The sequence below is a fragment of the Tenrec ecaudatus genome, chromosome 2 (assembly GCF_050624435.1).
Source record: "Tenrec ecaudatus isolate mTenEca1 chromosome 2, mTenEca1.hap1, whole genome shotgun sequence".
Taxonomy (NCBI): domain Eukaryota; kingdom Metazoa; phylum Chordata; class Mammalia; order Afrosoricida; family Tenrecidae; genus Tenrec; species Tenrec ecaudatus.
In genome coordinates, this window is record NC_134531.1 from 274,136,878 (window position 1) to 274,149,044 (window position 12,167).

Consider the following 12,167-nt stretch of genomic DNA (forward strand, 5'->3'; position numbering starts at 1 on the left):
TTATTAAGGAGGAGAAGAAAAAACAGTAAGAAATAACCCTTTAAGTAAAACCCAAAATTATTTTTTCAATTTATGTAAAACATCTTTTTTCCCCCTAGAGATGTGGGTAATTTGACTGGTCATTAAAAAAAAAATCCCACTGGAACATGAATTATTAGATTAAAATAAAAGACGAGGTTTATTATTTACTAGAATTATTTCTTTGCACTTTCACATTTGTTGAATCAGCACAGGGAAGCTGCTTGTTAACTTTCATTCTGTCGTTGATGTAATCATAGTCTTGAAGAGAAAAAGCTGACTAGGTTTCTTTGTAAGCTGTTGACTATAAAACTCAATTACCTTTCCCCGAATTGACTAAGTGAGTTTTGTAATGATATTTTAGCTCAAATGACAGAACAAAAAAAACTGTGTTCTGTGTTAAATAGTGGCATTTCTGCCTGGGCATAGTTATGGGGTTGACAAGCAGGTGGGTGTTTTCAAAAATTAGCAAATGAATGTCAGCTGTACCGTGCAATAAATGGTCGAAAATGGAAGTGGTCCTTGGGTCTGTTGACTCTGTTCTAATACAACAATTCAGAGCGAGGCTGATCATTTCATTTATGTGCATAGAAAAAAAGACTGTAGAAAGATAAGAATCATAGATCATTTTTTCCCCTGTTAACCTCTTAGCACGAGAAATCCCAAATGCTCTGGCTGAAAAACATTTAATACAATATTTACTTTACATCATGTTACATTGTGGGGTTTTCTTCCCTTCTTTTTGTTTAAGCTTGTTTTTGAGGTTACAGGCTTCGATGAGTTATAATCACATGCCATACTGATAAAACTCTAATCCACTCACAGGACACAGAATAAGGGGGAAGGAATTTAGGGTTTGTTTACATAAAAAACAAAAATTCTATTAAAAACAAACACATTTCTTTATTAGTTTTTAAATTTGGGTTCAAATGTCCATTCCTGTGGAGGATTCTTTGTTAAATGGAGCTTCAAGCCTGAAACTTTCGGCAAATTATGAAAACAATGAGCCGGGATGGAACATAAACAGCCGACTTCAAGTCTCGCTCACCTGAGCATTCGAATAGAAAAGGACCCCACTGCTTCCACAAACACAGAACTCCTCACCGTTTCTCTCCACTTGTTTAGACAGCAAACATTTTTGAAAATGGAGCATTTCTGGTTGGTTGTTTATTTATCCCCCCTCCCCCAATCATTTCATACAGGTGAAATAAACAAACTTTGGTGATAACTTGGCCAAGTCAATATTTTTGTAAAGGGCCATCACATTGAAAACAAATATATATTACATATACAAGGGCTTCAAGAAAGTTGTGGAAAGTGGAATTAAAAGCTAATGGATGTTTTACAAGAAAAAGAGGAAATGGATTTTTCATGAACAAGGGAATATACATAAAATATGTTTTTCATCACCTTAAGAGAATATAGGTTTGATATAGTAAGCAGTATCCCCTGGCTTACACAGGGTATCTACTTTTTAATCATATATTAGCAGAATATATAGAGATTTAGGGTTTCTATATGAGTATATTAATCTATAAACTGTTAATTAAAGAAAGCAAGCACATTTTTGAAGCAGGTTTTATCAATTTTATCCAAATTGTATCCTTTCTCAGTTCACAGCAGTGTCTGAAGGGGAAATGCTGAGTTGACTGGAATAGGAATTGAACTATTGAGAAGCATGGAAAGTGCCAATCAAGGAATCCAACGTACCTGGTACCTGTCTTCTAATAATTGCCTGGGGGAGATGTATTTTTGTGATTTAAAGCCCAAAATGTAGATCCGGCCACAAGAAAAAACAACTAAGCCTTGTTAACTAAACCTTGTTTTTTACCTCGGCAGGTAGATGACCAATCTGAGGATACTCAACACAGTACCTGTAACTTTTGTAAACTTCCAACCCATTCTAATCTCATGGCATTTTCCCAAAGCAAAGCTGCACAGCCTAAGAACTGTGACTCAGTATGACAGGATATATCCTACTGAACGGAGACCTGGACAAAAAGACCCAGCCAATCTCATTATGGCTAAGAAGTCTTAGAAGAGGCATCTGTAAAAGATGCAGGGGAAGGCTGAATGGCTGGACAAGCGCCGGCTTGCTTACCTCTTTTGCAATCATTTGAGTGTCAGCAATGTCAGAGTAAGTGTTGCCAGCTGCCTGGCCCTTACCTGGTACCTGGGATCATTTCCTTGGCCTCCTGGGGATGAACACGCTCCACTACGAAGGCAGCGAATTCAGCCTATGGATCAACTCTACGGTCATGCTTTATTCCATTTATAAACAAATCCAGCGAGTCTATAAATGAACTCTATTCTGCGACTGAGGAAGTGCATGACACTCAGAAAGTGAAAGTTATTACGAGGTCGACACTGACTACTTCAGTTATTTCAGGCCAATGACCTTCGCAAACCACTCTCTAAGTCAGATTTTCTCAGTGCCGGGAGCAACTTCAGATCCTCTTTTCACCTTTGGAAAGCCATGTTGGTAATTTCTCAGGCTGCTTTTTGGAAGGATGCATGTTTAAGCAGGTGGGGGTGGGGAGATGTCAGAGTGATCCTCTCTAGGATAGAGTGAACCACCTTTGGAGGGTCTTTGAAACTGGGAACGCTTAAAAGCATCACCTATTTGACAGGAATGAGACTATTTCTAAAGTAGCGTACATAATTTGTTTTCAGAAAATTGCTTTAAACCACATGAACAATTCCCTTTAAGCCACATACGCTATGAGGTACCGAATAGGAAAAAAAAAATAGTCTGGTCAGCCGACCGTCCCTTCGATTTCCAATTTGTCAGGAGCTTCATTTCAATGAATGCGAGAGAGGTCACAGGACCTAGGTAGTGCCATGCGACAATAAATTGGTAAAAGCTGGTGTTGTGATTGTGCATTTACTTACCACTTTAAGCAAATATTAGTCTTCCGGATCTCTTACTTTCGCCACCTAAGTCCCTTACCTCTGACGGTGAGAGACGCAGCCGCTTCCACTTTGCCAACGCGATTCTCAGCCACACACATGTAGGTGCCTTCATCAGCACTCGTGGCCTTTTTAATCCTCAGTGTGTAGTCATCTTTGATGTCATATCTGTGAGAACAGAATTGGTACTTTATTAAATATGGTTGGTTGTCTTTCTTCGAAGGAGGATTTCAAAATTCTCTACTAGTACAAGCTGACAAAGCAGACGACTGAAAATTTAGAGGATCTTTGAAACGGGTGACCCTGAAAAGCCACACATATTTGATAGCAATGAAATCAGGGGCTTCAAACATTCACTTCCCCTTCTTGATGCCAGTCTTTATGTAAAGCACCCACATATGGATCACACATAAAATAGCCGTCACCTGTGCTAGCCGTCTTTACTTAGCGTAAAGGCGTTCCTAATAACTTCACGGATTTCACATACTGACGCCAGGCACTTGAGTTGTGCCTATTGATATTTGCACATGTTCTCCATATTTTCAAAGTTATCCAAAACCTTCGTATAGGTTTATCTTCACTTCATTGTTCTTGATGAGAAAAAACAGTATACATTTTAGTTTCTTCTTGAGGTGTAATCAATGATTTTGTAAGTTTCACGGTGTTAAAATTATTTTTTCAGACATTGGAATTTAGAGCTGAAATATACTCAGATTAAAGGAGCTCATTGGCTAAACAATGAAATTTAAGAGCTGAAATATACTCAGATTAAAGGAGCTCATTGGCTAATATATGGGAAGATACATATGTTTTCAAAATAGAAAGCAATATAACCTTCAGAAGCAATGGCAGGCTTTTGAGTGATTTTTCTACACGCACGTTCTTACCACCTTTTTATGCATATATTTTTTCACTATTTTAAAATAATTGACCAATAGACTCTGTCATAACAAGCTCTACAATTTAACATGTATTTGTTTTAGTTGTATGAGACTATGAAGGCTATTTTCTGTCTGCATGTTTTTTTCCCTGAAATAGCTGCAAATTGAGAATGTCACAACTTGTTACAAGCCTCAACTACTCCTTTTTGGATTTCGCCATTATCCCCCCAAAAGTACCTCCGCTCCTTAAAACGTATCGCTAGACCCATCATTCCAACTTGCATAAGTGAATTTTGACAAAGGAATTATTGATGGCTTTGTTGATCTGCAGTGTCCATAGACCTCCAACGAGAGCTTCAGGCCAGCACCATAACCAGGTGGTAGTGCACTTTCATCAAGACTTCAGTGGTCCTCCCCTGGTGGTGGGGCCCCTCTGCTTGATCCAACGAACTGTTAGTGATGAGTCAGAATCGACGAGAGGGCAGTGAATTTGGTTCTCTTTATTTTTATTTTGGTGAGGTTTTTATGCACATCTCTCTCAGGACCGTGTATTATTTTCTCATAAGTACAAATAACTGCTCCAATGCACTAGTCTTTGCACTCCATACACGACTGTGAGTATTTCCAGCATTGTGATTTTACAGCAAAATACCCTAAGTATATATAAAATGAGGGATTCCCAATCAATCAAAGTCTCCGAATGACCATCCAAGACTGTACTCTTTTCCTTAAAGTGCTAAAGGGCAGACATTTCTCTTAGAGAACTAAGGTGCATCTGACCCAAGCCATGGTATTCTCCATTGCCCTTTAGTATTTTGTTCAGCTCTCACATAGAATAAGGAAGAGCCGAGAGAACTGATGCATTTGGATTATGGTCTGAAGAACAATGAAGATACTGGGGACCCCTAGAAGAACTAACTAACCAATCTCAAAGAAAGTACAGCCAGAATGCTCCTGAGAAGAAAGGATAGGGAGTCTTCCTCTCACTCCCGCAGGAGAGACCAGTCCCTGCAGAAGATCCCATGTTTGGCAAAGGAGTGCGTGAAGGGGTGGATTACTCTCAGGAGACTGATCGACACAGTGGCTCAACCATAACAACAATGGTGAAGCTGGCAAAGACTGGTAGTATCCTGCCCTGTTGTACACAGGCAGCAACAATAATCATGGTGTTGGGAAGAACCTTGAATATATATCTTGGGGTGCAAGAATTATTTACCAAGTTGTCCTGGAAGAATTATAGACAGAATGTTCCTTTCTAGTAAGGATGGAAAAACTTTGTCTCACGTACTGTGGGCATGTCATTGAGAAGGACCAGTACCTTGAGAAGGACATCTTGCTTGGTCACGGGTCAGCGAAACAGAATGAAGAGCGTCCATGAGGGTCGACACAATAGCTACCACAAGGTGTTCAAACACAGCAAAGGCTGTGACGCTGGCTGAGGGCTGGGCAGCATTTCCTTCTTTGGGGCATAGAGTCTCAGAGTCACAGCTGACGTGGTGGCAGCTAACGACAAGAAATCTTTAGGGGAATAAATCACCAGGTGAACACTGGCAGAGGCAGAGGTGCTATGCAGGTTGGAATGGTCACCCTTTCTGCATGACCAGGGCCCGCAAGCCTTAGAATCATTGAAACAAGCTAATCATCGCCTTCTTTTTGAAGCTGGAGCACCTCAACCTCTCGATACTATAAATCAACCACCGCCCTTAGTTGTTCACCCTCTTCCCTAGGGAATCACCCTACTTTGAAGACTTGTGATTAATAACTTGCTGTTATTTACCTCTATTTTGAATTTCTTGCAGTTGGCCATCTAAATAATGCCATGCAGGGATCCACTCCTCACCAACTGACACATAAATACAATGGACAAAAATCCAAACTGATTGTCATAAGTCAATGCCAACTCAAAGTGACTCTATAGGACAGGAGAGAACAGCCCCTGTGAACTTTAGGGACTTTTGTCTATGGGAGTAAAAAAATCCCCTTTTTCTCCATGAGCAGTGATGGTTTCAAACTGCTGAGCACATGGCTAGTGGCCCAGTGAGTAACCATTACACCCCAGAGCTCCCAAATATCACTGAAGGAACAGATATTGGTTCTTGCATTACCAAAGCATGGTGCCGATCTCTAACCCCCACACTGAAAGAAGCACACAAAATGCAGGGGTCAGTGACATAAGAATATATATTTTTCAGAATCTTTTCCCACATAAAGAGGCATCTGAAGCCAGAAAGATGGTAGAATGATCACCGTGATTAGATCAAGCTTCACCTGCAAAAGTTGCTAGGTAAAACATGAAATATGAGAACCGGTTTAAGAAAAAAAAAATCTGTCTGATCACAAAAGGAAGTAAACTGTATGTCTGATTATTAAAGTCACATTTAGGCATCTATGGCAAAACAAGACCAAGTTTCGTTTGAAAGGCTTCACACTGCAGTGGTAGTCCTAGTAGCAAGTTCCCATGAGAATGTCCCAGCAGGCTCTGCTTTCTGCAGTCAGCCATGCTTTCTCTGAAGTCACAGTTTGCTCCCTAAAATGATCTCATTTCACAAGCAATTAGGTGTCAAATATTTCCACAGATCCAATAAATGTGGCCTTATTTCTGGTATTTCCTTCTAGATAAATTGGTGTATGCCTAATAAGAATCTCACAGATACTTTATACATAAAGTAGAATAATTGGGGGAAATGTTCATTTTTCTCTTGAAAGCATATATTGACTAGCATGATACAAAAAGATCAATAATAATTCTTCACTGTTAAAGAAGTCTTTATAATTTACAGCCGGTTTAACATATGACTGTACAGCAGTGAATGCATTAGACACATTGCCCATTTTCAAAAACCATTTGAGAGAAGAGTTTTAGATCACTGTCTCAAATTATAAAGCAAACCCATGTCCTCTTCAACTGATATGCTGCTTCCCTAATGTAGGGCAATGTCTCTGCCCTCTCTCTGACAATGTGCCTACTGGTCTGTGTACAGCTTCATTGGGATACTTTCATTTTTCTGTAACAATGATCTTGTGTTCAGAGTTGCAAAAACTCCAGAGTCATAACATTATCAATATTATTCTAAAACCAATGTAATAACCATAAGATGTTCAGAAATGTTTCAATGACACAAATGATCTTTCACGGAACCATCTAAGTCAATGACTTTTCACCCTTAATTAGTCCTTGTTCAATGCTACGGAGTCAATTCCGACCCATAGCAAGCTGGTGACAGAAGAACAAAGCACCACCCCGTCCCGGGGCCTCCTCGCCAGGGTCTATTTGCTTGAGCCCATTGTCGCAGCCACTGGGTCGGTGTGCTGATCCAGGTCTTCCCCTTCTTGGCTGCCCCTCCCCTTTACCGAGAAGGCTGTCCTTTACTCTGTAGCAGTCTTGAGGTGGCCGAGCATCAGTATGAAATACTGAAGGATACTGGGGCATGAAACAACTCTATTTTCAAATGGTCTAATCATCTGTATACCCAACATGTAGAAGTCTAGTCTAGATGTCAAGCACAAACAAGAAAGAAGAAAGAAACAGAAGAAAAATATTACTGGCAAGGAAATTCTCCTAGATACTGCGGGATTCTGATTGTGCACCCACCAGTCTCTGACTTGTATGAATGGAGTCACTGCTGCCAGGCTTGATTAATGACGGTCGTACAACTGTGTGCTGACAGTCTCCACCAAAGAGATACCTTTTTCCCCCTCTGATATGAAACACTGCTGAAAAGTGCAGTCGAATCAGATTTGGCCCCCGGACAACATGTACTGTCAGCACTGTACCTTGAATGGAGATTGATTGGCAACCAGCTGTGACAAAATGGGAAAAGAAGCTCTGATTTGGGGGTTTTGTTTCTATTTTTCGCGAGAAAATAAAGAGAAGAGGAAACCAAATTGTGTCAAAATCATTACCATCTGTTCAGCTAAATAATAAACAAAACAAAATAAATTTATTTTATTACTTAAAACAACAGTTTATATGCAAGGTTCTGTTTGTGTGTGATATTATATTTAATGAATAATCATCTCAAAGAAGCTTCAAAAGATAACATAAAAGATTATTCACCCTTTTCTGAAACAGAGAAGGAAATTCCTAAAATCACTTTAAATGAAAAACCAAACAAAAACAATTTGTATTCTTTTTAATAATGTTCCCTCACAGTTATTGAGAATATTTCCCATACATTTTAGTTCTCTTTGAAACATACAAAACAGGACTTTTTAAAACTGGCAAAATTTTATAACATCACCACTTTTAGTACCTGACTCATACTCTACTGTCCCCAATGTATATTAAGATTTTAGGGTAGGAATTTCCCAAGATTTTCTGGCTTTTGTAAGTATAATTCAGATAATTTATTAACTCCCAAGTGCTCCACTGTGGCTACAGAATTTGAGAGGTAGAAAAATGAAGAAAATGGCACCATCCTTTCTGTTGCACGCAAGAATTGTTTCCTGCTCAGTTCAAATCTCTGCATCCTAGGATGGTGTTTAACGTTCTTGAGGACTCTATACTAAGAAAGCTTCTGAATGACCATTCTCATCGCAAAAGCATCTTTGATTTTCATTGAGGGAAATGTATTTCCTCTTTATTTTCGATTTTTACATCATTCACTTTTTCTTAGCGTAATGCTCCTGGCGTCAGTCCTAGCACACGTGTTTTGAGTTAGCACTTAAGATTTTATTGCACATCTGCTGTATTGATCATCACCTTGGTCAATCATAAAAGTTTATGAACTCAGAAATATTTAATTCCTATACAAATAAATGTTTCTTTCCTTTAAACAAGGTCTGAAGTGTTGTTTTCAATTCTCAAATTGCTTGCACTGAATTAAAACAAGTATGAATTAAGCGCAAGATCACCTTAGAACCTTAGACAATTTCTCGGGGGAAAGAGAAACCTCCAGTGATAGGTATTTCGTAGTTGTATATTTCCAAAAATATTATGGAATTTAATATGCAAGGATCATAAAGGCTAACATTCTACTCTCCATACAAGATTTTTAGCACTCGATTTTCTCATTTATCTTATAGGACCATTACTGGGTTACTAATCTTGCACCTAACCTGAACGACTAGAATATCTCTGAGCATAGGGATCCATCTACGTAGTGATGGCGTTTTTCATTCACACACAGAAATGCATTTCCGTACAGGACCTGTATCCAATGTGCTCTTCAATGAAGCCTCCCCTCCCCTGGTGAACCTTAAATGTTTTGCCCTTTCCCCTGTTGACCCTTAAAATTAGGAAAAGTTGTTCATGGTCTTTAAACAAACCCTGCCACAGATATCCCATTTACACTGTTATTAAAACTCGCCACTTTTTAGAAATATAAAGATTTTCTCATGATTTAGTATATAAGGAATTCTTAAGATCTCCCTCAAGGTCTCTAAATCATGTTTGAAATTGTGGGCCCACAAAGTAAGCACAGGCCTCCCTGGTGCTGGCAATGGGAGATTATCAAGTTGTCAGCCCTAAACCCCCTTCTCTTGTCATTTAGAGTCATTTGCACGGGCTAATGTGCACATTTTGGGCGAGGTGAATCTGTGTAAAATATGTCATTCAGGGATCAGCTTGTAAGCAATTTCTGGGGAGGGCCCCTAAGAAAGTAATGAACGCGTATAAAAATGATCATAATACATACTGGAAAAGGAAAAAGAAGGGAAAACAGGCGATTAGACTTGTAGCGAACTCCTAAGAGGTACAGTTTTCTCATTTGAAAAGAACTTGATGTTCTGTTCTGGAAATCTGCTACTGAAAGCCAAAACAAAACTTGAAATAAGAAGGAATTCCTAGCCGGTCTTAACCAACCAGAAGATATTTTAGCCTCTCTTTGGCTTCCCTGAATTCTATGCTCATGACTTCAGCCAACAGGACTCTAGTTATAAGTGGTCTGACCCACAGATAGAAAACCCGTCTTCATGTTTTCCTTTTGGACAGCACAGAAAGCCTGGCATTGTTAAACTATAAAGCTAGGGGGAAGAATAACAACAAAGAGACTTTAAAAACACCCAAACAGGGTAACAAAAGTTAACAAAGTACAGACTTCAAGTCGTAAAATAACTGGTAGAGAAAGACCAGGCCTCAAACCATGCCAGGGGGCCCCACTGCTGACCACCTTGGAACCAGTCTCTCTCTGAAGCTCAGACAATTAAGCCAAGTGCAGCGGAGCCCTTCCAGAAAGACCACAGACTCCTGCCGCCCCAGCGCAGGGCTCCCTCTGAGTTTTAATGAGTCCCAGACTGGGTGTTTCCCCGAGTGCCCCATTTTCTCCGTCTCCAACTCCTACTGAACATTTGTAGGATTCCAGGGACGATGTTGCTTGGCAAATTTGTGACCAAATGTGAAGTTCACCACCCAAGTTGTCATCTTCTCTGTTACCATATCTTTTCATTTTGCTGCCTCTTCTGCAGTGGGCTTTTCTGTCTCTGATACAATTTCACACCATGTTCTTGTAGGAATCTCCACAAAAACTTCTTCCCTGTACTTTCTAAACTACCCTCTCCCTGATTTACCATAACCTCTCCATGCTTTCTATGAGCTTCCTCCTGTAGCCTGCTTACATTCCATAGTCTATCAATTGCTTGGCAGATCCAAACTTTTCTTGACCCCTGTCTGCCTTTCTGTTGACTTATCTGACAAAACTCTGTGTTAGTCCAGGTAGACTGTAGAAACAAATTCATAGACATTCCTAGGTGTATAGGAAAGAGCTTTGTATACAAGAGCAATTGAATATTGAGAAAACATCCCAACCCAGTCCAGATCAAGTCCTTATGTCTGATATTAGCCCATATGTCCAATACCAATCTATAAAGTCCTCTTCAGACTCACGAAACTCATGCAGTGATGCCACCTGCAGGAAGATCACAGGCCAGTGGGTGAGAAGTCTTGCGGATGCAGTGGCATTGTAAGCATCTCAGTGTTGCCAGGAGTCTCCACGTGGCTTCTCCAGCTCTGAGGCTCTGACTGCCATCAGCCTGTCTCTATGTGGCTTGTCAATGAGGATGTCTCACGGGACTCCAGCGAGCTATTTATCTCCTTAGAACCTCCAAATCAGGCCATCAAGCTGAGACCTGATTGACAGACTAGACTCCACCCCTCCACAAATTGACACCAGATTATGTAACTACCAGGAGTCCAGTTATATATAGTAGAATATTTTATATATTTATATATCTTGTTATTGCTAGTTGCCATTGAGTTGGCTGTGACTTAAAATGACACTATGTTTAGCAGCACAAAATGTTGACTGGTCCTGGCCCATTGTCAGGACCCTTGGTATTCTTAATTCATTGTAATGACCTCAGAGTCTTTTGATTGCTTCCAACTGATGGATTAATCTTCCTGAATTATTATTATTGTTGATGTTAGCTGCTGTTGATTTGGTTGTGAGACAAAATGATTTTATGTATAACAGAACAAAACACTATCTGCTCCTACACCATCTTCACAATTGTTCTTATTGTTGTTGCAGCCACTGCGTCTATCCATCTCATCAAGTGTGTCTCTCTTTTTCACTCCCGCTCTACTTCACCAAAAGTCATATATTGAGTGGCCTCCAATAGAAAGGGCTCATCTCTTGCCAGGAAATCCCACAGTGTCCCATTGGTGATCATGAAGTTTGGGTTTTCAATATTACTATCCATAATATTAGATACTGAAAACTGTCAGTATCTCCTATTCAGAATAGTAGATACTGAAAACATCCTGAATAGCAAGGTTATGAGACTTTGTCTTAACATACTTTGGTCATGCTGTCAGAAGAGACCAGTCTCTGCAGAAAGATGCTAAGTGTGGTCAGATAAAGGGCTAGCAATAAAGGGAGGAGATAGAGAGACTCATTGGCTACAACAATGGGCTCAAGCATAGAAACAATTGCGAGCATGGCTCCGGAAAAGGCAGTGCACTATTCTGTGATGCACAAAGTCCTTATGGGTCAGAAAGGACTTGATAGCACCTAATGACAACACTAACACCTATTCATATGGTCTCTGTTTATGTCTATTGTTCCATCTCTCCTCATTCTCTATTTCACACATCATGCATCAACTATCTGCGACTCTCTTCGGAACCTAGAGTTCATTGGATTACTCTAAAATCTCTTAATGTGCTGGGTCTTACATCTGGACCATTTTACATATGTCCCTATCTTCCCCTACTTTTAGCGTAACTACTTTTGACAATCGTTCCACAGATTTACTTGTTTATAATCAGTCTCAGATACATTGTGGAGTAGTTACATTCTGAGCCTATGAGTCTGAATCAATTTTATAGCAGGGGGATGAGTGTCAAATTTAGGTTTGCTATTCATCAAATTTTAGGTTTAAAGTATTTTTTGCTGTATTTAATCTCTTCCAAACAGGGTC

The 12,167-nt window shown here is 39.8% G+C and overlaps 1 protein-coding gene across 1 annotated transcript in view; it reads right to left on the reverse strand.

Annotated features, from left to right (window-relative positions):
- The window catches only part of ROBO2 (roundabout guidance receptor 2), a 210,576-nt gene that overhangs the window by 154,108 nt on the left and 44,301 nt on the right, over positions 1 to 12,167 (reverse strand). Inside the window, exon 5 of the mRNA XM_075542944.1 lies at positions 2,969 to 3,096. Coding sequence (XP_075399059.1) covers positions 2,969 to 3,096 — 128 coding nt within the window. The remainder of the gene's footprint in view (positions 1 to 2,968; positions 3,097 to 12,167) is intronic.